At 51.9% G+C, this 26165-nt stretch overlaps 1 protein-coding gene across 1 annotated transcript in view; it reads right to left on the reverse strand.

Annotated features, from left to right (window-relative positions):
• Positions 1-26165, reverse strand: part of MICALL2 (MICAL like 2) — a 43561-nt gene that overhangs the window by 11792 nt on the left and 5604 nt on the right. Inside the window, exons 3-10 of the mRNA XM_044980467.1 lie at positions 11576-11624; positions 6550-6693; positions 5308-5314; positions 3947-4125; positions 2692-2813; positions 2468-2536; positions 1372-2025; positions 929-1155 (exon numbers count right to left, since the gene is read on the reverse strand). Of these exons, the coding sequence (XP_044836402.1) occupies positions 929-1155; positions 1372-2025; positions 2468-2536; positions 2692-2813; positions 3947-4125; positions 5308-5314; positions 6550-6693; positions 11576-11624 (1451 nt within the window). The remainder of the gene's footprint in view (positions 1-928; positions 1156-1371; positions 2026-2467; positions 2537-2691; positions 2814-3946; positions 4126-5307; positions 5315-6549; positions 6694-11575; positions 11625-26165) is intronic.

A 26165-nucleotide genomic window follows, 5' to 3' on the forward strand; every position in this document is an offset into this window, starting at 1 on the left:
CTGGCTGCTGTGATGAGGTGAGCCCAGGACAAGACCACATAGTTGGAGATTAACTTGGTGCTCTTGTTCCTACTCCGTTTTACACCAGCTGCCCAGGCCCGACAGGTGAGAAATAACCTGTACAGCATATAGCACCTTTGATCCCAAAGGATCCCAAAGCACTTCAAAACCTTTACAGAAACCTCTTCATCCATGCAGAAATGCAGCCATACAGGAGATTAACTGAGCAGCAGTTCAACAATCTACAGTAATGCAACACCAACCACTTAAAGCAGGATGTGAAAAATATGGTATCCCACTTGAAACTTCAGGGGAAACTATATGTAGGTGGCATATAATTACTCAGGATGAGGGTCTAAATACAGGTAACTCTTCCAAAGAGAGACATACAATCATAAGGGGTCAGGATATCAATTTTATATTTCATCCAGAGGACGACACCTGCAGCAGAACTGGGCTTAAGACACCATGCTGAGTTGCTGGTTCAATACTGACTCAGAAGACCGAGTGCCACCTTCTAGATCCCAAAATCATCACAGGGGTTCCTGGGAGGTTTCCTGTGCCCAACTAACTTGTGAGAGCTGACAAAAATCACACGCCTGTGTAGAAGGACAGCTGGGACACTTCAAACCCCAAGACTCAACTCCTCAATGAGAGAGGCTTCTCCACAGGCCTGCCTTGGAGGGACATCACAGCTACTGTTCTCCCGGGGCAGATGGATCCATGTTGTGCTAGCTGTCCCAGAGCTCAGACAGTTGAGTGTGCGTTGGTGACTGGTACAGATGAAAGCGCCAGGCTTGGTGGTCCATTTATTGTCTAGATCTCAGAGAGCAGAGCCCTGGAGCCACATTTCTGGTATGAGGTGAAATTCACACCATGTGTAACACCTTAACCTAGCCCCCAGAACCACGTAACAAGTCACTCTCACCTGTGGTGTCCTTCCAGTCAGGCTTACGTCCTGTGTCGGCAGATCTGAGGGTGACCGGGTCCTTCTCTCCATTCTGAGTGGCAGCCCAAACTCCTAACTTTTTTTCTGGACTTTTGGGTGAAGATACCGGTCTCCATGCAGCATGCTCTGTCTTTTTCACATGGCCTGGTTTGTTGGCCTGTATTTTGTAATCAGGACTCTCCCTGGGGGAGACGGTGGGAGAAAAGCTGCCAAAGCAAACAGGAAGAGTCTCATGAGCCTTTACAGAGAAAGTCATCTTTAGTGGCCTCCATTCCAAAGATCCTCTGAAGGTCCCAACAACAGACTGTCTCCTATGTGCCTCGCACAGTCAATGGAAAGAGACCTGCTCTAGCTACTCCCATTGCTTCTCCCAGCCTCCCCTCCTTCACAAGAATAGATGCTTGAAAGACAGAGGTTCTTACCTGCTGGGCAGCGGGGAGCTACTGGAACTGACCCCTCCTGGTCTGTTTGTAGTGGCATTTGGTCTAGGAAGAGCCTGCGTGAGATGTTGACGTGCTTTATCTTTCTCAGTGTTGCCTGAGTTTGCCCCATAAAAGCGTATGCCAGAGGTGGTATTACTAGCTGCCTGAGAGGGAAGAGAAGGAAGGACTTGATCTTTAGTAGCTGGTGATTTGTCAGTCAAAGACTCTGAAGTACCCGCACTGGACTCAAAGAACTTCTTTCGGGCTTGCTGCGTTTTTGCTCCCGATGCTGTCCAAGAAGGTGAAGTAGTACCTTCACGGCAATCTGATTTATTCCCAGCTGACGACGACCATGGAGTATTTGGGCTTTTGGGACCAGAGCTGAAATTGCTGCCAGCAGGTGACCCAGATGGCATGGTGGAACTGGGGGGATTGGAGGTGGAATTGGTGCCTTTGTTTAACTGACTTGATTTCACCAACACCTTCTGGGGATCTCCTGAGGTCGTGGAGGCACTGGTAGGTTTGTTCTCTACACTACGTGGTCCAGAATTCCAGAGACTGGTTGGCTGTTGGTGGCTGGTACAGATGTAAGTACCAGGTTCGGTTCCAGGTTTGTAAGCCCCAGACAGTAGAGTGTTGGAACACTGTTTGCACCTATGGACAGTCGCAAAAAAACCCAAACTATTAGGAAACGTTCTCCAGAGAGTTGGGTGCCACGAGATGAACTCAGCAGCCAACTGCAGGGACAACATTACAGCCAACACAGGGGAGACGTGGACACACAGTCCTGGGAAGGGCCATCAGTGCAAGGAGTGCCACGTAAAAACCAGACTGCTGCCGAAGGGAGCAGTGTGCGTGCCATGCTGCCCCCGGGTGCCACGCTGAAATACACACCCATAAACACCAATAAGAGTGACCCACTCAGATCTCTGCCTGTCTGAGAGGTGCTGATGACAGTGAGCCAGTGCAAAGGGCTTCCCCTAGGCATGGATGGTTTTACCACGTCAGTGTCATAACCTAGGCCCCAAGAGGAGGCTGCCAGTAACACCTGAACAAGGAGCAGTGTACGATCCCTGATGCTGCAAGTCAGGCATACCCCACCAAGCCGGCTCTGAAGAGCCTGTTTATTGTCCAAGCAGCAGACATCCTAGTCTCCAGAAGTTCACTGTAGGTGAAACACAGCAAGTCACCGAGGTTAACAGGCAGCTGGGCAAAGGGAAGAACTACACAGCAGCTGTTCGAGGCTCGTCTGTCCAGAAAGAAGCCAGGCTGACCCTCTACTGGGCACGCACCCCTGCCTCCCCTCCCCTGGAACTCTACCTGAAGCAGTTCCTATGGTAGAGCTTCCCATCGACCAACTGTCGCTGAACCAGGTGCACATGACTCCCACAGATGGCACAGCTGCTGCTACGAAGATTACCACTGTCTGTCAGGACCCTTTTCTGGGGGGGAGACAAAACAACAGCAGCAGCGACAGCCATCAGCCCAGTATGAAGCCAAAAACATACCACGCAGTCTTGTCTAAACCGGAACATTCAACAGCAGCAACCACATTGGAAAAGAATTATCTACAGGGGGCACTGGACGGCTCGCAATGGGACAAGGAGCCTTTTAGCACAAGGTCCCTGGAACAAATCCAGCCCAGATTGACAGCAGCCAGAAGCCACTGCCATCCGAACACTGTTTGGTGGCAAACATGAACGATGTAAGTGGTCTCAGTTACATTCCTAGGAGGTGCTAGCACCATTTAACAAACCCACCACCACAACCAGGCCTAATCAGAATCCTCGCTGACTATCTCACCAGCAACACCAAGGACTGGGTGCACCCTGGGGAACTTGGTTATTGCATGTTTTGCTTCTTCTGTTAAAAGAGAAGAGGAGGCGGATTCTCTCTCTCTTCAGTGTAATAAATCGCTGTCTCTCTAGCACGCCTGTTGCAATGCTGCATGCAGTGTTAGCATGATTGGAGTCTGTACCATCATGTTCTACTGCTTGGCATCATTTTGGCAAGCCTCTAGGACCCCCACCAAGTTTGCTCTTGTATAGACTGTAGCATTTGTCACTACCACGGACTCTCGGCACAAATTCATGTATTAGGACATATAGCATTACCCTAAGGGCAGAAACACATCAGTGTTAAGAAATTTTATACTCCCCCTTCTTGCCAACAGGCAGCACACACAGCTCCCTGGGCTAATCCAGGTCAAATAAGTCTGGCATTGATCCCGAATGGGGAGAGAGTCATCAGTACAGAGAGCATTTAACTCAGGGTACAGAGCCTGGCTCTATCAGTTGGGTGGCATAGCCCCTAGACAAGCAAGGAGAGGCCCAAGTCCAGTTGCCATCTGATTGAACATGAGCTTGTTGGTAATCATGCAGACGCCCTCTCACCAGCTTGGGGAGCACATCAGCGGTAAGTAGGGCCTCTGGGTTTAATTTCATAATGGGAGAGTTGGTGGATCATAAACAGTGGGTCAGGATTCAATCCCCAGCTGGCCGAGGCCTCCCAGACTGTCATGAGTGTCTCCAACGCCTACCAGCTGGTTCAGAGTAAGAGAATCCTGTTTCCTTACCGATGTCACTGGAGGATTTTCCTTTGGCAGATCCTGCCCTGGACGTGCTGGGTTTATCTTGGCTGCAGTTGGTGGACGTGCTGGTGAACTTACAGGGGTCGGCTTGATGGGTTCCGAAATGGCCTTTTTCCCAGGTGGCTCCTCGCTCGATTCCGAAGTGGGACGCTTGATTCCAGAGAGCATAAAGGACAGAACTGGCAGAAAGGACAAGGGAGCATAAGCCAAAAACACAGGCCTGGAAGTGATCGGTATTACAGTAATGTCTGAAGGTCCACAACAGGCCATACTAGGTACTATACAAACACACAGGGAAACCTGGGCTTCTCCACAAGCTTGCACCCGAATTCGGGGCAAGATGCAACAAGTGAGTAAACAGAGGAGAAGGAGGTGCGTCCGGCAGTGGTAGCTGCTGATCCTCTCCTTCTTGGAAGAGGCTGGGACTTTCTTAAAGGGCCATTTCTCTTGGGAAATTTGATGGAGGGAATGAAAAAAAAAAACCCCACCTCTCCCCCAGGCTGGGGAAGTTAGTGGCCTTCAGCATATCTATCTTGAGTACTTATAGAACTCCTGTTACCAAAATATCTGGGTGCCTCACGATCTTTAATGCATTTCCCCTGTGAGATAGAGCAGTGCTGTTATCCCCATTGTACAGATGGGGAACTGAGGCCCAAAGAGACTGAGTAACCTGCCCGTGGTCACACAGGAAGCCTGTGACAGAGCAGAGACTTGAACCGGGGTCTCAAATCCTAGGGTAGGCCCCTAACCATTAGCCCAGCTTTCCTTGTAAAGTCAACAGGCTTTTCCATGAGAGTGTGAACAGAACTGGGACGCACCCTGGGAGCCCCTAAGCAGACACAAACAGGATTTAATACTCAAAGACTTGGGATGCCTTTGACAGATATGAGCGCAATTTCCTCTCGTCCTTGTTTGGGGGTGGGAAGGACTCCCTAAGGTTGCAATAAGCAAGGAGGGGAAAAGAGACCAGCCAAACGCCCCCAGAACTCCAATGAGGAACAGGGAACAACTGCATGACAGCCCCCGGGAAGGGCAGGGAAAGAATCTCCCTAAGTTAGCTTTCCAGCATGGGTATGACAGAGCCTGACTCCAAGTGGTAGGGCTGCTCAGCCATTTGGTCCATCCTGCGAGTGTGTTCCTTTCCCTCCACACCCCCACCCCTTTTCGAACCATATAGTTCTTCATGTAGAACTCAGCAAAGAATTAGTCTAGCTGCAATTTTGGTTTTAACAGCCACGGGAAGGAATAGCCATCTGCAAAAATGATTACTGAGTGAGCTATAAATATGCCACCAGAGAGAACGGGGCAAGAGAGAGGGAGAGCGATTCATGGAGCAGCATGAAAGCGGCCTCCTGCAGAGGAGGCTCCCGCAAGCTATCCAAACAAACACCAAGTGCTATTTCACCGCAGGGACCAGCACGGCCACCGCGAAAGTCTAGATTCAAACTTCCCACTCCCAGAACCCAGTGCAAGCAAAGGGAACTTCAGTCCTGCTCTAATGTCAATGGGCAACCTCAGCCCTTAGCAGCCATTCCCTGGTCTCGGGACTGCAAAGAACGACTGGCGTCAGTGAGGAATATGCAATAAACAAGACGTAGAAGTCAAGAGGTCACTGCCGCTGGACTTCAGAGTCTGCTGCGTGTCAGAGGGCACATTCCTCGCAGGCCTGTGGGTTTGGACACACACACTTACCCCAGTGTTCTCAGCGCAACTGAAACATTTTGTAGGACGCTGGAGGGTACAAAAATGTGGTGTGTTTACTGATGTGGTAGGCGAGTTCCTCTGGGGCTGGGAGGAGAGACCCCAATCTGGCACAAAGCCCACCGGAGTCTGGTTGTTGTTCACTTTTTGACACGGATTTAAAAACCCGAGACAAAGAACGAAGTGGAGGGTGAGAGGAAAAGGGCCGAGAGAACTTTCAGCTATTTGGAAAACAAAAAAATGTCGCCTGGTTTTATAATCCGGCTCCACATTCTCCAGCCGGAGCTCCACCTGCCTCAGCATTCAAGACCCAAATGTCACCTCTCCAAAACGTCCTTTGGAGAACCCATGAGTTTGGCTTGTTGTGTTCTTTCATTTGTAATAATTTAAAGCCAGATACAAACCAGATCTATCATAAAGTGCATGCAAATCCTGATGGATTATATTTCATATACACTCAGTTATGTGAGTATAATATTCTCTGACGCCCTTGGGCCGAATCTACGCTTAAAAGTTTTACTGTGGAACTATATCAGCTAGGAGTGTGATTTTTTTACTGACATAGCTAAATTGGCAAACACCCTAAGTGTAGATGCACTTATGCCGGTATAACTGTGCTTACATGGGTATAGCCTATACACTCAGCTCCCAGAGGAGCTTTCTGCCTAGGAGTGTCAACACTAAATTTCAGTCTCCAAGTTTAATATAAGCCCGTTTCCTGCGTGCCTGGGGACGGTGGGGTGCATGCACACAGGAGATTGTAACAAGTATCTGATTTGCTTAAAGGTTGACGGCTTCCCCACTGCAGCCTGGCGGGCCTGGGTGGGAGGACCAGGTGGAATTCCATCCTGAGCAGGGTACCTGGCACGCCAGGGGATGGGCTACTTACTTGGTGATCGTCCATGGAAATAGTTATAATACTGGGAGACGTAGGTGAGGATGCTCAGCCTGTCTGGCACCCTCAGCGCCACCATATCCTCAGCATCCAGCAAGGCAGGAATGCCTAGCTGTTCTTCAGCCACTCGAAATGCCTGCAGCGGGAACAGAAGGGAAAGGGTCTGTGCAAGCCCAGTGACCGAAGCCGTCGCCATCCACTAGGAGAAAGACTTAAGGTAAGGAAGCAACGCAGCATACAGGCCCCTGCTTCCCGGGGGAACAGCTGGACTGGTTCAGCTCCTACATCATACAGCTGTTACGGGAACGCTGACAGTCACGACTTCCAGCCACGAGATTGGGAAATTCAGGCTGACAGCCCAAAATCCAGCCAGACAGGCTGGTCCCAGCTCATTCCATTGGAACTCAGCCGGCTTTCCCCGGCTCTCCCTTGGGATTGTTTCGCTCTCTACAGATAAAGGGGTTGCGGCCCCGCTGAGCCAGATATTATGGTCCAGACCTACAGGCCTGGCTTGCAGGTTTCAGTCCCACTCTTAATGCTCCCGTTAGTGGGGTTTTGGTAGGTAGTGATACTTGGGTCTTGTCTACATTGCAAGTTAGTGCGAGCCGGCGTGTTGTCAATTCACCCCCTGGCTTGCCACGCACTAACTCGCCACATCAACAAGCCCGTGGTGTTTATACACCGCTTCTTGCTCCAAAACCTTTACAAACATTAAGCTTCACAATCCCCCCCTGAGGTGAACATCGTTCCCTATCTGACCAACAGCTACGGCAGTAAAAATGAAACCACTTGGCCAAGGCCACAGAGGGATCAGAGGCAAAAATTATAATCAAAGATTTCCTGGCTCCCAAGCCTCTGCTCAAATCACGCATTTCTAATTCGGATTAACTACTTCGGGGCTGCCTACCATACCAGGTACTCGGGGCAAAAATTGCTCTCCAGTGCTGCCCTGTGTACTGGTGCTAGGGGGACAGAAGCAAGGTACAGAAATACCGAGCGACCTTCTTCCAACGCTGAACAAGAGACTTAATTGGCCCAAGGAAAAGAGCGATATCCCTGCAGCTACTTGGTCTGTCTCGGCTCCCCCACAGAGCTTTTGCCAAGGACCTTCTCCATCCCTCCTTCTTCCTGGCTTACAGAGAGAGCCCCTGTACCCTCTCTGTTGGAACATCCCCTTCACAATGCCAACACCCCAATGAGACAGCAGCACTTCAAAGCGCCAGACACAGGGCTACCACAGAAACAAAGGATGAAAGCCTTAAACACAGAGTGTAACGCTACAAGAGCCCTTCCTGTCTGGCACAACACTGTAATGGATCTGACCTACAAGCCAACTGTCCCCGTTTAGGAGAGAGAAATTACTTTTTAATGAGCCAATTGCCCTTTTTTCATTGGGTCTTTCCAAAACTCTAACTGGGTGGACATAAGACATGCTTACAGCCAAGTAGCTGTGGCAGCGTCACCCTGGCTAGCAGCCCAGCCTGGTACATGGTCGTCTTCCTGTAACCAGGCAGTAATACAGTTAATACGCTGCTTGGCCTGGACTCCACTAGCCCTGTCTGTGTCACTGGTCTGGCCAGTCCTATTACTCCAGGTCTTGGTGCAGCAGGACATGCCTGAGGGTATCCCCCCCCCCACACCTGTGTGCGCAGGTCCTCTAGACACACTGTCCCGCTCCTGGGGCTGTTTGGGGTAACTGCCTCGCTTGTCCCAGGACACACTGATACAGACAGGCCGTGCGATAGGTGCATCAACGCTGCTGGTGCACGCTCATGCCGGGAAACAAAAAGATGCTGTGGGGACACACCAGTGTTTGTTGGAACTAGATCAGCTCAGAGTGTTACAAAGAGAGACACACAGACAGCTGTACTTCCTGGAGATGGGGCCTACGAGGTAAGAAGGGTCTTCTGCTGTGTTGTCACTGCCTGCAGCACGGGGGGGCTGTTTGGTTCCTTGGCCTGCTCCCTTCCTAATACTGAGATGGAACAAGATCACAACCCAAGGTGAGTTGCCACTATTCCAACTAACTGCCTGGGAAAAGAGGGTTTAATAATAATAATATTTATATAGCACTTTTCACCAGTAGATCTCAAAGTGCTTTACTTAGGAGAGAAGTATCATTTTAGAGATGGGGAAACTGAGGCCCAGAGAGGTGAAGTGACTTGCCCAAGGTCACCCACCAGGCCAGTGGCAGAGCCTGGAATAGGTCTCCTGAGTCCCAGTCTAGTGCACGCTCTCTCTCCACTAGGCCGCACTGCCTCCCAGCAGTAGTGAAGGAAAATGAACAAACATCTTCCCCTTATTTATATATTTCACTTCTAGTAAAAAAAACAGCCCAACAGATAATTTTTGGCATCTAGTGAAAGCCACATTCTTCCTTGCCTCAAGGCCTTGTATGGAGAGTTCCAGCCTGGAACAGATTTTTCCAGTTTTGTAATGAAGTCTGTGAGCAGCGAGGCAGCAGCAAGATCTGAACAATAGCAGAGGAAACAGCTGTGGGAGAAGTTAGTCCCACACGTGTCCCAAGACAGTCACAAGCTCAAAGAGAGCCAGTCTGGTGGTGGAGAGGGGCATGGGCTGCCCACCCGCTCAGTGTCCTATTAGCACAGGGTCAGGGTATCTTATAGCAGCAGGGGAAGGAGGGAGGAGAGACTGAAAAACAAAGGACATGAAGACGGCAGAGACCAAGACATGGAGAAAGACACAGAGCAGGAGACAGACATGGGAGAGAAGAGACAATATGGACCCAGTGAGCATACAGACATTTTCTTTAATAAAACCAGCTGAGGCAGCCTGAGCAGATCATTTCACAGAAAGACAGACAGAAAACAGCCCCGTTGCTCTGCGGAAGGGAAGCCATCAGCCATGCACAGGAAGCTAACAGCCCTCCAGAACTTGAGGGCATCCTTGCTCAGCCCCAGTCCCATCTGTAAACGCAGCTTGAGGCGAATACGAAATGGGGAGGAGCGACTTCGCCAGCCTGGCACCGCTATAAGTCAGCGGCGGGTTCCCAGGAAACCCTGCTAAGGTACTGCACAGCACCCTCACAGAAACAAGAGCATTACCTGCCCTACCCGGCGGGACACAGCCGAACGTACAGGAGTGGAGACAGAGAGTGATGGTTTGATGGAGGGAGATCCAGGGCGCGAAGGGCTGAGATGGTGGAATTGAAAGACTCGGACATGACTTCCAACCTCACGTGAGCCCAGAGCTTTAAGGAGAGGTCTCCCCACCACAGGCACAATGCTGCTGGTAAATCATAACTTAAACACCCTTACTAATTCCTCCGCCCCATGGTAACCTTCGCCCCACGCCCCCTCATGATCCTGAGTGTCTCTCACACACACACACACACACACACACACACACCTCTTGTCCCCTGCCCAAGAACATCAGGGGACAATTCCCAGGGGAGTAGGATCAGCTGTCCACTACGGGGGGCCACTGACCACCACCTCTGCTGTCCTGGCTGCAGGGCCAGGCGTCGCCTGAAAAGGAGGTAGCTGTTTGGACTCACTCCAAGCAGCAGTGGAGCGAGCATGGGCCCGTGCCAGCCCTGAAGTGAACAGCAGCTGTATCCGCAGCCCATCTTTTGTGGAGGAAGGCAGGAAAAAATTCCTTTCTTCAAGGGCTCATCCCACGCTTGGCTTGTGGCGCTAGCGCAGGGAGTGGGTGTGGGTGAGCCGAGCTCTAGCCCTGCCTGGAGGAAGGAGAGAAACCGCAGCCCCAGCCTGACCTGTTCCCAAGCTGGAGCAGCAAATCCACCTGGGACAAAGGCTCTAGAACTGCCTCATCTTCCTTCAACACTTAACTCTGCAGGGGGAGGAGCGGGGGGGACCCCCCTTACCCTCTCTTGCCTCAAGCTACCTACCAGTCCCCCTCTGATCTCTTGAAAGCAGCACACGGCCAGTACATTAATGCATCTCCTCCTTCGACCCCCCCAGGCTCTGTGGTCTCCCCGCTCGGGCAGGCAGAGGGCAAGGGGGACTTTCTGACCCCCAGCAAGGGAGTCCATAGCCACACCCGCCCCATAGACACACCAGGGGCAATGGGGAAACGTGGGCTCGCTCCTTCGTTACACAGAGCACACCACCCGCAAAGCCTGTCCGAGACGGCTGTGGGGGGAGCTCCCAGAGAGGCCAGGAACAGGCCAGGAACCTTTATTGAAGAGCCTGTGGCAGAGGGGAGCTCAGTCATCCCCGTAGTTCTCTGCCCCCATACCCCAACCCACTCCCCATGGCAGAGCACCTCCTGCACCGCCTCCTTCAAAGGCCCCACAGTAGCATGGCTAGTCTCTGCTTGAAGCCTGAGCACTGGCTGGGTTACAAGAGAGAAGTCCTACATGCCCCAGGCACAGAGCACATCCTTAAAACGTGCTGACTCAGGGAGCAGCAACACATGCTGCCATTCCACCACCGGCCAGGCCTCTCTCTCTTGCTCTCTCTCTAGCCTCCTCTACTCCTTGCAACAGTATCTACGAGCACTTCAAATGCGGAGAGCTGAACACCACACGGCCTTTCCAAAGTGCCTTTCATCTCTGCTTGCTCCATAAAAGAAATCCCCTTCACTGAGAAGCCAGTGAGGATGGAGCAATCCATAGGCTGTTCCATTGCGCAAGCTGCCCCACTTTTCATTGCAAGTTGGCAGACTGCTCTGTGCTGCACAAGACACAGAAGATGACAAAGCCCCTGTCTGGGGACCCCTGTCTAAACAGAGGTGACAGTGCACAGCCAGTTAAGAAAGCTGAACGGCCTTTCAGTGCTTTACAATAGCAGGGGAAGATGGAAAACAATTGCTAGAGGCACCAGAACAGATGCACGTAGAATACGCCAGCGGGTCTGAGCGTGTCGTATAAACATGCTCCATTCACTGAGTTACCACTGGTTAACTGTGATCCGCTCCAGGCATGGTGAGTAGTGCACCATGCAGAGCACACCACCCCACAGGGGAACTGGGGCTGCCCCGGGCACAGCACACCATGATTAACAGCAGAAAGCAGAACTGCAAATCCCACTTACCAAAGCGTTGTTCTCATAAATGTTTTCCTTACTCAGGACGTTGAAGTCTCTGAAACACAGAAGATGAAAAAGAGTTTAGCTTGGCGTTGGTAATCCAGAGCACACTGCTTCCGTTCCAGCTCCCCGAGACCCTCGCAGCCTGGCTTTTTGGGAGGAGAGTAGCAGCTTCCTTCCCACTTTGACTGCCACCAAACATACACCAGAAATTCCTTCGGAGGCCAGGTCTACACTACAGACTTATATTGGTGTTGCCACATTGCTCATGGGTGTGAAGAATCCACACCCCGAGCGACGTAGTTATACCAACCTAACTCCCAGTATAGACAGCGCAATGCTGACAGGAGAGCTTCTCCCATTGCCATAATCCACCTCCCACGAGGCTGTAGCTAACTACGCCGACAGGAGTAGTATCTTCACTAAAGACAAGCCCTGAGACTCCTGTCAGTAAAGGCACTGCCATACCTCCTGGGGACAAAGGTATGAGCTCAGCATGGGAGACTCCACCAGCACAGCTGGGAATTCCCTGCTATCTGTGACTGGAGCACCGTTTCAGCTCCCCATCTTCCAGTGCTGGCCTCCTCACCCTCACAGTGGGCTATGCCACATCTGCCAAACATACTGCACAGATCCGTGGCTTCTGCAGTGTGGGAGAGGTGAAGGCTTTTATCTCCTGCCTTCATTAAATCCTTGCTCCTTCCCCACATCCCCCAAGGATCGCTGTTGTCAGACAGAGCACACTTCCAACATCAGAAGAGCCTTGGCTCCAGTGCTCTCTTCCTCCAGCAGCCTTGGCAGCAAGAGTCATCCCCTCCTCCAGGAAAGCTGTGAATATCATGCACTTCTAGGATACATCCACCTCCTGTGAGCTCAGGGAGCAGCAGGTTCAAGTTCTGGATTCAAATCCTGTCCCCCACCATCACCCCTTCTCTGCTGTTACATGCTGTACCAGACTGGGGCCTGAGCAAGCAATATTTTCACCTGCTGTACAACATGCAGATCAAGAAAGCAGAAATCAAGTTCGCTTTCTACCAATGATGCTGTTGCTCTTCTCAACCTGGACAGTGGCACCAAACAAGCCAGTGCCATTTTTATTATTAGTCACTTTCTCTGCAGTTATCACCAGGCTACAGTTTTGGGGTTGGAAACACTGCAGTAGAATGTTTATAGCACGAAGGGGAACTTCTCATTAATTACAAGATAAAGAATTATTCACATGGCTTTTGCAAAAATGTTGGCCAAAAACTTGGGTTTTCTTATGTTCTTAAACAGCCTCCCCTTAACACACACCTATTCACCCCCCAAACTCAGGCAACCATTTCTATTTAAAGGGAATAAAGGACAATTATCTGAAAAATCCAGGATAAAGCTGCCACACACAGTTCTATTCATAGCAAAAATGCATGAGTTTATATCACACATAGGATCATTTGCATGACTGCTACTGAAAACATGGGACAATGTGTGTGACGGGTTGGATCACAGAAACCCTCTTGGGAGCTGCCACCCAATGTGCCAAGACTACTTCTGCCCGCTTCTTTCCCTGCCAGCTAGGGGCACCAGCACCCTGTCTTGCTGAGCCAGACACGCCCGTCTGCTCCAGCAAAGATCCAGGGTTTGAATTACTTGCCTCAAAGCTGCAGGCTTCACTGAAAGCAGCTCACAGAAGCATTCCTGTCTTTAAAACTCAGATGCCCAACTCCCAGTGGGGTCTAAACCCAAATAAATCCGCTTTACCCTGTATAAAGCTTATGCAGGGTAAACTCATAAATTGTTCGCCCTCTATAGCACTGACAGAGACATATGCACGGCTGTTTGTTCCCCCAGGTATTAATACATACTCTGAGTTAATTAATAAGCTCCAATACATCTGTTAGTCTATAAGGTGCCACAAGACTCTTTGTTGCTTAATAAGTAAAAAGTGATTTTATTAAATACAGAAAGTAGGATTTAAGTGGTTCCAAGTAGTAACAGACAGAGCAAAATAAGTCACCAAGCAAAATAAAATAAAATGTGCAAATCTATGTCTAATCAAACTGAATACAAGTAAGATCTTCACCAGTTCCAGAATGTTCCCTTTTACAGACTAATCTCCTTTTAGCCTGGGTCCAGCAATCACTCACACCCCTTGCACACAGGGGCGGCTCTACCTTTTTGGCCGCCCCAAGCAGTCATGCGCGGGAGGCGCCCCGGAGCCGCGGGAGCAGCGGACCTCCCGCGGGCATGACTGCGGAGGGTCCGCTGGTCGCTCGGCTGGACCTCCCGCAGCTGCGGACGGTTCGCAGGTCCGGCAGCTCTGCTTGAGCTGCCGCAGGCGTGCCTGCGGGAGGTCCAGCCGAGCCGCGGGACCAGCGAACCGTCCGCAGTCATGCCTGCGGCAGGTCCGGTCGTCCCGGGGCTCCGGTGGACCTCCCGCAGGCATGACTGCGGCAGGTCCGCCGGCCCAGCCTGCCGCCCCCCCCAGGAAAGGGCTGCCCCACGCGCGTGCTTGCCGCGCTGGGGTCTGGAGCCTGCCCTGCTTGCACACTGTCCTTTGTTCCAGTTTCTTTCAAGTATCCTGGGGAGTGGAGAGGCTGTCTCTTTAGCCAGCTGAAGACAAAATGGAGGGGTCTCCCAGTGGTTTAAATAGACTCTCTTGTGAGGAAGGGGTCTCCACCCACTCCTATGCAAAGGCCAGCTCCAAGATGGAGTTTAGGAGCCACCTGGACAAGTCACATGTCCATGCATGACTCACGGTTTTTACAGGTAGCGTCCATTGTTTACATGCTACCTTGAATGTCCTCAAGTAGACTTCTTATGTGGATTGGAGCATTCCAAGCTCCATTGTTCTTTAAGTGTTTCTTGATTAGGTGCTTATTTTCAATATTCCTTTCTCCAGGAACTGACCAAATGCTCTACTAAGGTTATTTAGAAATTAAGCCAGTACACAGCCAACATTCATAACTCTGAATACAAAAACGATACATGCATACAAATAGGATTAATACATTCAGTAGATCATAACCTTCGAGATATGTTACAGCAAAAAACATACTCTAAGCATATTTCCATAAAGCCTTACGGGAGCTACCGTCACAGTCTGTCCTTTATATACTTAATACAAGACACGAACATTAGGCACAAATAAGGGATGTCCCTTAAAATACGTGAAGGACAATAACCCTGCTCCAACTTACAGTGAGATTTGTCCTTCAATAACTGAGGGGTTTTAAAACGCCAGTTGCTGACTTCAGATTTGAAACAGATAATTGCCTTTCATCCAAGGCACAAACCACCACCTCATCTCTCTTTCTCCCATTTGGATCCAGAGTCCCACCTTCCATGCAGAACTGAGGGTTCACCCATGGGCAGGCCTGGCTTTAGGAAGTCCGGGGCCCAATTCAGACAGTTTCGATGGGCCCCTGGCAGGGATGACTTAAAAAAAAAACACATGTAAAAAAACCACATGGGGCTTGTATTCACCGGGCGGTGCTCTGAGTCTTTGGTGGCACTTGGGCGGTGGGTCCTTCACTCGCTCCAGGTCTTCAGCGGCACTGAAGGACCCGCTGCTAAAGTGTCGCCAAAGACTAAGAGTAAGTGAAGAACCCGCAGTTGAAGTACCGTTGAAGACCCGGAGAGAGCGAAGGACCAGCCTCTGAAGTGCCGCTGAAGACCCACAGCGCCACCAGGTGAGTAAAAATTAAAAAGACGCCTCTAGTAAGGGAAGGGATTCTCACTGGGAGCGGGGCGCTTTTAGGCGCGGGGCCCGATTCCGGGGAATTGGTAGAATAGGCCTAAAGCCAGCCCTGTCTAAGGATAGGGCATTTGGAGCTAGGGATAGGGTTCCTATGGGTAGGGTTTCACGCCCTGGGTTTATGGTTCCTAACGGTAGGGAACTTGATGCTAGGGTTAGGGTTTCTATGGGTAGGGCTTCCCGCCCTAGGGTTAGAGTTCCTATGGGTAGGTCACTTGCAGCTAGAGTTAGGGTTCCTATGGATAGGGCGCCAAGCCATAGAGTTAGGGTTGCTAAGGGTAGGGCACTGGGAGCTAGGGTTAGGGTTCCTATGGGTACGGCGCCCCGCCCTAGGGTTAGGGTTCCTATGGGTAGGGCACTTGGAGGTAGGGTTAGGGTTCCTAGGGGTAGGGATTCCCACCCTAGGGTTAGGGTTCCTATGCGTAGGGCACTTGGAGCTAGGGTTAGGGTTCTTATGGGTAGGGACTCCCGCCCCAGGGTTAGGGATCCTAAGGGTAGGGCACTTGGAGCTAGGGTTAGGGTTCCTATGGGTAGGGCTTCCCGCCCTAGGGTTAGGGATACTAAGGGTAGGGCACTTGGAGCAAGGGTTAGGGTTCCTATGGGTAGGGCACTTGGAGCTAGGGTTAGGGTTCCTAAGGGTAGGGCACTTGGAGCTAGGGTTAGGGTTCCTATGGGTAGGGCTTCCCGCCCTAGGGTTAGGGATCCTAAGGGTAGGGCACTTGGAGCTAGGGTTAGGGTTCCTATGGGTAGGGCACTTGGAGCTAGGGTTAGGGTTCCTAAGGGTAGGGCACTTGGAGCTAGGGTTAGGGTTCCTATGAGTAGGGCTTCCCATCCTAGGGTTAGGGTTCCTACAAGTAGGGCTTCCCGCCATAGGGTTAGGGTTCCGAAGGGTAGGGCACTTGGAGCTAGGGTTAGGGTTCCTATAAGTAGAGCTTCCTGCCCTAGGGATAGGATTCCTAAGGGTAGAGCACTTGGAGCTAGAGTTAGGGTTCCTATGAGTAGGGGTTAGGGTTCCTATGGGTAGGGCACTTGGAGCTAGGGTTAGGGTTCCTATGGGTAGGGCACTTGGAGCTAGGGTTAGGGTTCTTATGGGTAGGGCCTCCCGCCCTACAGCTAGGGTTCTGATGTGTAGGGCACTTGGAGCTAGGGTTAGGGTTCCTAGGCGTAGGGCTTCCCGCCCTAGGGTTAGGGTTCCTAAGGGTAGGGCACTTGGAGCTAGGGTTAGGGTTCCTATGGGTAGGGCACTTGGAGCTAGGGTTAGGGTTCCTATGGGTAGGGCACTTGGAGCTAGGGTTAGGGTTCCTATTATGTAGGCCTTCCTGCCCTAGGGTTAGGGTTCCTAAGGGTAGGGCACTTGGAGCTAGGGTTAGGGTTCTTATGGGTAGGGCCTCCCGCCCTACAGCTAGGGTTCTGATGTGTAGGGCACTTGGAGCTAGGGTTAGGGTTCCTAGGCGTAGGGCTTCCCGCCCTAGGGTTAGGGTTCCTAAGGGTAGGGCACTTGCAGCTAGGGTTAGGGTTCCTATGGGTAGGGCACTTGGAGCTAGGGTTAGGGTTCCTATGGGTAGGGCACTTGGAGCTAGGGTTAGGGTTCCTATGGGTAGGGCTTCGCGCCCTAGGGTTAGGGATCCTAAGGGTAGGGCACTTGGAGCTAGGGTTAGGGTTCCTATGGGTAGGGCACTAGGAGCTAGGGATAGGGTTCCTAAAGATAGGGCACTTGGAGCTAGGGTTAGGGTACCTACGAGTAGGGCTTCCCACCCTAGGGTTAGGGTTCCGAAGGGTAGGGCACTTGGAGCTAGGGTTAGGGTTCCTAAGGGTAGGGCTTCCTGCCCTAGGGTTAGGGTTCCGAAGGGTAGGGCACTTGGAGCTAGGGTTACCGTTCCTATGGGCAGGGCACTTGGAGCTAGGGTTAGGGTTCCTATTATGTAGGGCTTCCCACCCTAGGGTTAGGGTTCTGAACGGTAGGGCACTTGGAGCTAGGGTTAGGGTTCCTATGAGTAGGGCTTCCCATTCTAGGGTTAGGGTTCCTATGGGTAGGGCACTTGGAGCTAGGGTTGGGTTCCTATGGGTAGGGCACTTGGAGCTAGGGTTAGGGTTCCTATGGGTAGGGCTTCCCGCCCTAGGGTTAGGGTTCCTAAGGGTAGGACATTTGGAGTTAGGGTTAGGGTTCCTAAGGGGAAAGCACTTGGAGCTAGGGTTAGAGTTCCTATGAGTAGGGCTTCCCGCCCTAGGGTTAGGGTTCCTATGGGTAGGGCACTTGGAGCTAGGGTTAGGGTTCCTATGAGTAGGGCTTCCCGCCCTAGGGTTAGGGTTCCTATGGGTAGGGCACTTGGAGCTAGGGTTAGGGTTCCTATGAGTAGGGCTTCCCGCCCTAGGGTTAGGGTTCTTAAGGGTAGGGCACTTGGAGCAAGGGTTAGGGTTCCTATGGGTAGGGCACCTGGAGCTAGGGTTCGGGTTCCTATGAGTAGGGCTTTCCATGCTAGGGTTAGGGTTCCTAAGAGTAGGGCTTCCCATCCTAGGATTAGGGTTCCTATGGGTAGGGCGCTTGGACCTAGGGTTAGGATTCCTAGGGGTTGGGCTTCCCGCCCTAGGGTTAGGGTTCCTATGGTTAGGGCACTTGGAGCTAGGGTTAGGGTTCCTATGGGTAGGGCACTTGGAGCTAGGGTTAGGGTTCCTATGGGTAGGGCTTCCCGCCCTAGGGTTAGGGTTCCGAATGGTAGGGCACTTGGAGCTATGGTTAGGGTTCCTATGGGTAGGGCCTCCCGCCCTACAGCTAGGCTTCCTATGGGTAGGGCACTTGGAGCTAGGGTTAGGGTTCCTAAGGGTAGGGCACTTGGAGCTAGGGTTAGGGTTCCTATGAGTAGCGCTTCCCGCCCTAGGGTTAGGGTTCTTAAGGGTAGGGCACTTGGAGCAAGGGTTAGGGTTGCTATGGGTAGGGCACTTGGAGCTAGGGTTAGGGTTTCTAATGGTAGGGCACTTGGAGCTAGGGTTCGGGTTCCTATGAGTAGGGCTTTCCATCCTAGGGTTAGGGTTCCTAAGTGTAGGGCACTTGGAGCTAGGGTTAGGGTTCCTATGAGTAGGGCTTCCCGCCCTAGGGTTAGGGTTCCTATGGGTAGGGCACTTGGAGCTAGGGTTAGGGTTCCTATGGGTAGGGCACTTGGAGCTAGGGTTAGGGTTCCTATGGGTAGGGCTTCCCGCCCTAGGGTTAGGGTTCCTAAGGGTGGGGCACTTGGAGCTAGGGTTAGGGTTCCTATGAGTAGGGCTTTCCATCCTAGGGTTAGGGTTCCTAAAGATAGGGCACTTGGAGCTAAGGTTAGGATTCCTACAAGTAGGGCTTCCCGCCCTAGGGTTAGGGTTCCGAAGGGTAGAGCACTTGGAGCTAGGGTTAGGGCTCCTAAGTGTAGGGCACTTGGAGCTAGGGATAGGGTTCCTAACGGTAGGGCACTTGGAGCTAGGGTTAGGGTTCCTATGAGTAGGGGTTAGGGTTCCTATGGGTAGGGAACTTGCAGCTAGGGTTAGGGTTCCTATGGGTAGGGCACTTGGAGCTAGGGTTAGGGTTCCTATGAGTAGGGGTTAGGTTTCCTATGGGTAGGGCACTTGGAGCTAGGGTTATGGTTCCTATTATGTAGGCCTTCCTGCCCTAGGGTTAGGGTTCGTATGCGTAGGGCACTTGGAGCTAGGGTTAGGGTTCTTATGGGTAGGGCCTCCCCCCCTACAGCTAGGGTTCTGATGTGTAGGGCACTTGGAGCTAGGGTTAGGGTTCCTAGGCGTAGGGCTTCCCGGCCTAGGGTTAGGGTTCCTAAGGGTAGGGCACTTGGAGCTAGGGTTAGGGTTCCTATGGGTAGGGCACTTGGAGCTAGGGTTAGGGTTCCTATGAGTAGGGCTTTCCATCCTAGGGTTAGGGTTCCTAAAGATAGGGCACTTGGAGCTAGGGTTAGGGTTCCTACAAGTAGGGCTTCCCGCCCTAGGGTTAGGGTTCCGAAGGGTAGGGCACTTGGAGCTAGGGTTAGGGTTCCTACGAGTAGGGCTTTCCATCCTAGGGTTAGGGTTCCTAAAGATAGGGCACTTGGAGCTAGGGTTAGGGTTCCTACAAGCAGGGCTTCCCGCCCTAGGGTTAGGGTTCCGAAGGGTAGAGCACTTGGAGCTAGGGTTAGGGCTCCTAAGTGTAGGGCACTTGGAGCTAGGGTTAGGGTTCCTAACGGTAGGGCACTTGGAGCTAGGGTTAGGGTTCCTATGAGTAGGGGTTAGGGTTCCTATGGGTAGGGAACTTGGAGCTAGGGTTAGGGTTCCTATGGGTAGGGCACTTGGAGCTAGGGTTAGGGTTCCTATTATGTAGGCCTTCCTGCCCTAGGGTTAGGGTTCCTAAGGGTAGGGCACTTGGAGCTAGGGTTAGAGTTCCTATGGGTAGGGGACTTGGAGCTAGGGTTAGGGTTCCTATGAGTAGGGGTTAGGGTTCCTATGGGTAGGGAACTTGGAGCTAGGGTTAGGGTTCCTATGGGTAGGGCACTTGGAGCTAGGGTTAGGGTTCCTATTATGTAGGCCTTCCTGCCCTAGGGTTAGGGTTCCTAAGGGTAGGGCACTTGGAGCTAGGGTTAGAGTTCCTATGGGTAGGGCTTCCCGTCCTAGGGTTAGGGTTCCTATGCGTAGGGCACTTGGAGCTAGGGTTAGGGTTCTTATGGGTAGGGCCTCCCGCCCTACAGCTAGGGTTCTGATGTGTAGGGCACTTGGAGCTAGGGTTAGGGTTCCTATGGGTAGGGCTTCCCGCCCTAGGGTTAGGGTTCCTAAGGGTAGGGCACTTGGAGCTAGGGTTAGGGTTCCTAAGGGTAGGTCACTTGGAGCTAGGGTTAGGGTTCCTATGAGTAGGGCTTCCCACCCTAGGGTTAGGGTCCCGAAGGGTAGGGCACTTGGAGCTAGGGTTAGGGTTCCTATAAGTAGGGCTTCCCGCCCTAGGGTTAGGGTTCCTATGGGTAGGGCACTTGGAGCTAAGGTTAGGGTTCCTAAGTGTAGGGCACTTGGAGCTAGGGTTAGGGTTCCTATGAGTAGGGGTTAGGGTTTCTATGGGTAGGGCACTTGGAGCTAGGGTTAGGGTTCCTATGAGTAGGGCTTTCCATCCTAGGGTTAGGGTTCCTAAAGATAGGGCACTTGGAGCTAGGGTTAGGGTTCCTACAAGTAGGGCTTCCCGCCCTAGGGTTAGGGTTCCGAAGGGTAGGGCACTTGGAGCTAGGGTTAGGGTTCCTATGCGTAGGGCTTCGCGCCCTAGGGTTAGGGTTCCTAAGTGTAGGGCACTTGGAGCTAGGGTTACGGTTCCTATGGGTAGGGCTTCCCGCCCTAGGGTTAGGGTTCCTAAGGGTAGGGCACTTGGAGCTAAGGTTAGGGTTCCTAAGGGTAGGTCACTTGGAGCTAGGGTTAGGGTTCCTATAAGTAGGGCTTCCCGCCCTAGGGTTAGGGTTCCTATTGGTAGGGCACTTGGAGCTAGGTTTAGGGTTCCTAAGTGTAGGGCACTTGGAGCTAGGGTTAGGGTTCCTATGAGTAGGGGTTAGGGTTCCTATGGGTAGGGCACTTGGAGCTAGGGTTAGGGTTCCTATGAGTAGGGCACTTGGAGCTAGGGTTAGGATTCCTATGAGTAAGACTTCCCATCGTACGGTTAGGGTTCCTAACGGTAGGGCACTTGGAGCTAGGGTTAGGGTTCCTATGAGTAGGGGTTAGGTTTCCTATGGGTAGGGCACTTGGAGCTAGGGTTAGGGTTCCTATTGGTAGGGCACTTGGAGCTAGGGTTAGGGTTCCTATTATGTAGGCCTTCCTGCCCTAGGGTTAGGGTTCCTAAGGGTAGGGCACTTGGAGCTGGGGTAAGAGTTCCTATGGGTAGGGCTTCCCGCCCTAGGGTTGGGGTTCCTATGCGTAGGGCACTTGGAGCTAGGGTTAGGGTTCTTATGGGTAGGGCCTCCCGCCCTAGAGCTAGGGTTCCGATGTGTAGGGCACTTGGAGCTAGGGTTAGGGTTCCTAGGCGTAGGGCTTCCCGCCCTAGGGTTAGGGTTCCTAAGGGTAGGGCTCTTGGAGCTAGGGTTAGGGTTCCTATGGGTAGGGATCTTTCAGCTAGGATTAGGGTTCCTATGGGTAGGGCACTTGGAGCTAGGGTTAGGGTTCCTATGGGTCGGGCTTCGCGCCTAAGGGTTAGGGTTCCTAAGGGTAGGGCACTTCGAGCTAGGGTTAGGGTTCCTATGCGTAGGGCTTCGCGCCCTAGGGTTAGGGTTCCTAAGTGTAGGGCACTTGGAGCTAGGGTTACGGTTCCTATGGGTAGGGCTTCCCGCCCTAGGGTTAGGGATCCTAAGGGTAGGGCACTTGGAGCTAGGGTTAGGGTTCCTATGGGTAGGGCACTTGGAGCTAGGGTTAGGGTTCCTATGGGTAGGGCACTTGGAGCTAGGGTTACCGTTCCTATGGGCAGGGCACTTGGAGCTAGGGTTAGGGTTCCTATGGGCAGGGCACTTGGAGCTAGGGTTAGGGTTCCTAAGGGTAGGGCTTCCTGCCCTAGGGTTAGGGTTCCTATGAGTAGGGCTTCCCGCCCTAGGGTTAGGGTTCCGAAGGGTAGGGCACTTGGAGCTAGGGTTACCGTTCCTATGGGCAGGGCACTTGGAGCTAGGGTTAGGGTTCCTATTATGTAGGGCTTCCCACCCTAGGGTTAGGGTTCTGAACGGTAGGGCACTTGGAGCTAGGGTTAGGGTTCCTATGGGTAGTGCTTCCCGCCCTAGGGTTAGGGTTCCTAAGGGTAGGACATTTGGAGTTAGGGTTAGGGTTCCTAAGGGGAAAGCACTTGGAGCTAGGGTTAGGGTTCCTATGAGTAGGGCTTCCCGCCCTAGGGTTAGGGTTCCTATGGGTAGGGCACTTGGAGCTAGGGTTAGGGTTCCTATGAGTAGGGCTTCCCGCCCTAGGGTTAGGGTTCCTATGGGTAGGGCACTTGGAGCTAGGGTTAGGGTTCCTATGAGTAGGGCTTCCCGCCCTAGGGTTAGGGTTCTTAAGGGTAGGGCACTTGGAGCAAGGGTTAGGGTTCCTATGGGTAGGGCACTTGGAGCTAGGGTTAGGGTTTCTAAGGGTAGGGCACTTGGAGCTAGGGTTCGGGTTCCTATGAGTAGGGCTTTCCATGCTAGGGTTAGGGTTCCTAAGAGTAGGGCTTCCCATCCCAGGATTAGGGTTCCTATGGGTAGGGCGCTTGGACCTAGGGTTAGGATTCCTAGGGGTTGGGCTTCCCGCCCTAGGGTTAGGGTTCCTATGGTTAGGGCACTTGGAGCTAGGGTTAGGTTTCCTATGGGTAGGGCTTCCCGCCCTAGGGTTAGGGTTCCGAATGGTAGGGCACTTGGAGCTATGGTTAGGGTTCCTATGGGTAGGGCCTCCCGCCCTAGGGTTAGGGTTCTTAAGGGTAGGGCACTTGGAGCAAGGGTTAGGGTTGCTATGGGTAGGGCACTTGGAGCTAGGGTTAGGGTTTCTAAGGGTAGGGCACTTGGAGCTATGGTTAGGGTTCCTATGGGTAGGGCCTCCCGCCCAGGGTTAGGGTTCTTAAGGGTAGGGCACTTGGAGCAAGGGTTAGGGTTGCTATGGGTAGGGCACTTGGAGCTAGGGTTCGGGTTCCTATGAGTAGGTCTTCCCGCCCTAGGGTTAGGGTTCCTATGGGTAGGGCACTTGGAGCTAGGGTTAGGGTTCCTATGGGTAGGGCACTTGGAGCTAGGGTTAGGGTTCCTATGGGTAGGGCTTCCCGCCCTAGGGTTAGGGTTCCTAAGGGTAGGGCACTTGGAGGTAGGGTTAGGGTTCCTATGAGTAAGGCTTCCCGCCCTAGGGTTAGGGTTCCTATGGGTTGGGCACTTGGAGCTAGGGTTAGGGTTCCTAGGGGTAGGGCTTCCCGCCCTAGGGTTAGGGTTTCTAAGGGTAGGGCACTTGGAGGTAGGGTTAGGGTTCCTATGGGTAGGGCTTCCCGCCCTAGGGTTAGGGTTCCTAAGGGTAGGGCACTTGGAGGTAGGGTTAGGGTTCCTATGGGTTAGGCACTTGGAGCTAGGGTTAGGGTTCCTACAGGTAGGGCAGTTGGAGCTAGGGTTAGGGTTCCTAACTGGGAACTGGTGAGCTTGGCAGACGGAGAATGACCTGGGCCTTGATGGCGAAATCTCACTTCTGAACGCCCCCAAGAAGTGCATAAAGACAAAGAGCAACACAGAAACCTACACCCGCCAGGTTAGAGAATGGAGAAAGACTTGCCAAACATCCCATTCATTCTTTGTCCCAGTGGGCTCCTGGGTGGGGATTTTCCTGCCTTACGATAGTGGCTCAAAAGGAGTTTTTTATTTTTTATTCTGCATTAAGGAAGCTGACTGCATCACTGAGACAACAATCAAAATCATCCTGCTTCACCTCACACAAACCATATTGGTCCCTCCTATCCCCGCCCAGGAAGCCAGTCAGTTCAAGCCCTTCTCTCACTCACATCCCAGCAAGAGCTTGGATCATGCCAGTGAGCACAACTAACACGCAAAATGCCTATGAAAACAACAGGCAGCTCTGTGCCATGCACAGCCAACTCTCCCCTCACCACAGGCTGTTCGCTGCTCACACCCCCAGGAACTACAACGATAAATGTAAGATGAACATCAAAATCTGTTTGACTGTGGAGTGATCTGCCAAAGAGATGCATCGCTTGAGTCATTTAAAGCCAGGCTGGACAAAGCATTTAAGAATATACCGTAGAGGAAAACCCCAGCACAGGCAGGAGCTAGACAAGATAACCTAGCAATTGTTTTACATCTCCAGCTTCTCTGATTTTAAGGAAGCTGAGGAGAGAGAGAGCAGCAGCTCAAGGAACGTGTCCTCTCACAGCAAGTCCAAGAAGACTGCACTGAGCAACAGAAAGCCAGGGCCCAGGCTTTGCCCTGTATCTTTCAACCTGCCAAAGCACAGATGTGGGCAATGCAAAAAAAATATCCGTGCCAGAGGTTTAAAATAACACCAGACTCATTGATTTGTCATCGGTCACATTCCCCATCACCTCCATCTCACCAGGCTGCGTTTCTGAATTCCATTTACACCAGTGAAAGTGGAGACAACATCAAGGGTATGTGGGATGGTGCCTGGAGGGAAGAATTTGGGTTTCTCTCTGCTGAAGGAGAATTGAGAAATCTGCTTGCCGTTCTCTCTGAAGAGAATGTACACAGCCAGGCTGCTTGGCGACTGTTCCACCTACAGATCCTCACTAAAAGGCGTCTCTCCTCTTCGTGCCATGTACCCCAAACACCGTTTCCCTCATTGGTTAGTCATCTTAATGGCTACTCTTATTAACAAGATTACATCGAATTTTTCTCTAGGGAGTTGATCTTGCTAATGCTCTTTCTAGTCTGTAGTATCAGTTGCTCTCTGGATCAATTTATCTATAATCCTACAGGAACAACATTAATACAAAGGGAGAACTAAACCAGAGCCCAAGATTTCTCCACTGAGAAGGCAAAGGGGAACTCAGTTCCTTGGGAAGTGAAGAGATGCGTTTACCAGACCCTGGTGGAAGGCTTGGGGCAGTGGGGAAGAATGAACTTTGTTCGCTCAGGAAAGCGCTGTTTTGAGCCCCTGAACAAAGCTCAAAGGCCACAGATATGGTGATGGAGAATCGGTTACAGATAAAAAGACACGAGTGCAGCCCAACAAGTCTTACTTTGCCTAGAGCTCTGTGCGGCCTTGGGTCAGCCCTAAGCAGTAGCACCTAAAATGCAACTAACGAACAAAGCACAACCTGAAAGGTGCTGAAGTGCAATCCATGCCCATCCTCTAGGTTGCTATGTATAGAGCAGGGATAGGCAACCCATGGCACGTGTGCCGAAGGCAGCACGTGAGCTGATTTTCAGTGGCACTCACACTGCCTGGGTCCTGGCCACCGGTCCGGGGGGGTCTACATTTTAATTTAATTTTAAATGAAGCTTCTTAAACATTTTTAAAACCTTGTTTACTTTACATACAACAATAGTTTAGTTATATATTATAGACTTATAGAAAGAGACCTTCTAAAAACATTACAATGTATGACTGGCACGCGAAACCTTAAATTAGAGTGAATAAATGAAGACTCGGCACACCACTGCTGAAAGGTTGCCGGCCCCTGGTATAGAGGGACAAGTATGGGTGAGGTAATATCTTCTGTTGGAGCAGCCCAGAGAAACTGCTTCTGCCAGGACACAGGCAGTTAAGTCTCTCTGGTCTAGTGGCTCCAGGAATGCTCTGGTTTGTTGATTTTCCAGGTAACAAGGAAGACACAAGCAAATTTTATGACTCTGCATTTATATGCAAATTTGCTGCTGCAGTCTGATTGGGCTCCCCTTGCCCTACCCACTCCATTCCTGTCTGCCTCCAAGACTTGCTGTCCCCTCCAGAGCAATCTTGCCTGGCTGCTCTCATTCCAGCTAGCTGGTAACAACCATGCTAAGGTCTCCTAGAGAATAAGAGCAGACAGCTACTGTTCACAGATCACCAGCTCCCCATCCAACTCTACCCAGCCTGCCAGGGGATTTTCATACCCCCTCTAAATTCCTATATGCTGACCTATTACCAGTCAGCAACCTAGGAAAGAATATCACCCATGGGCAGCGGGGAAGAGAAAAAGAAAGAAGACAGAGCTTAATCAAAACCTTTCCACGAAAACGTCCCTAAAACATCTGGAATTAATACCAGAGAGCGCGAACGACAGAGCACTGTTTCTCTGCTTTTCCAGACTCACTTATCGGTACAGACTCAAAACCCACTAACAGGGCTAGCAACATCATACCCCCCAAACTGATGCCAAGGTGAGAAAACCGCAGAGTTCACATCTCGAATCCCCCCAGCTGGGAAGCTTCACCTTCTTCT

Source organism: Mauremys mutica, chromosome 11 (genome assembly GCF_020497125.1).
Source record: "Mauremys mutica isolate MM-2020 ecotype Southern chromosome 11, ASM2049712v1, whole genome shotgun sequence".
NCBI lineage: Eukaryota > Metazoa > Chordata > Testudines > Geoemydidae > Mauremys > Mauremys mutica.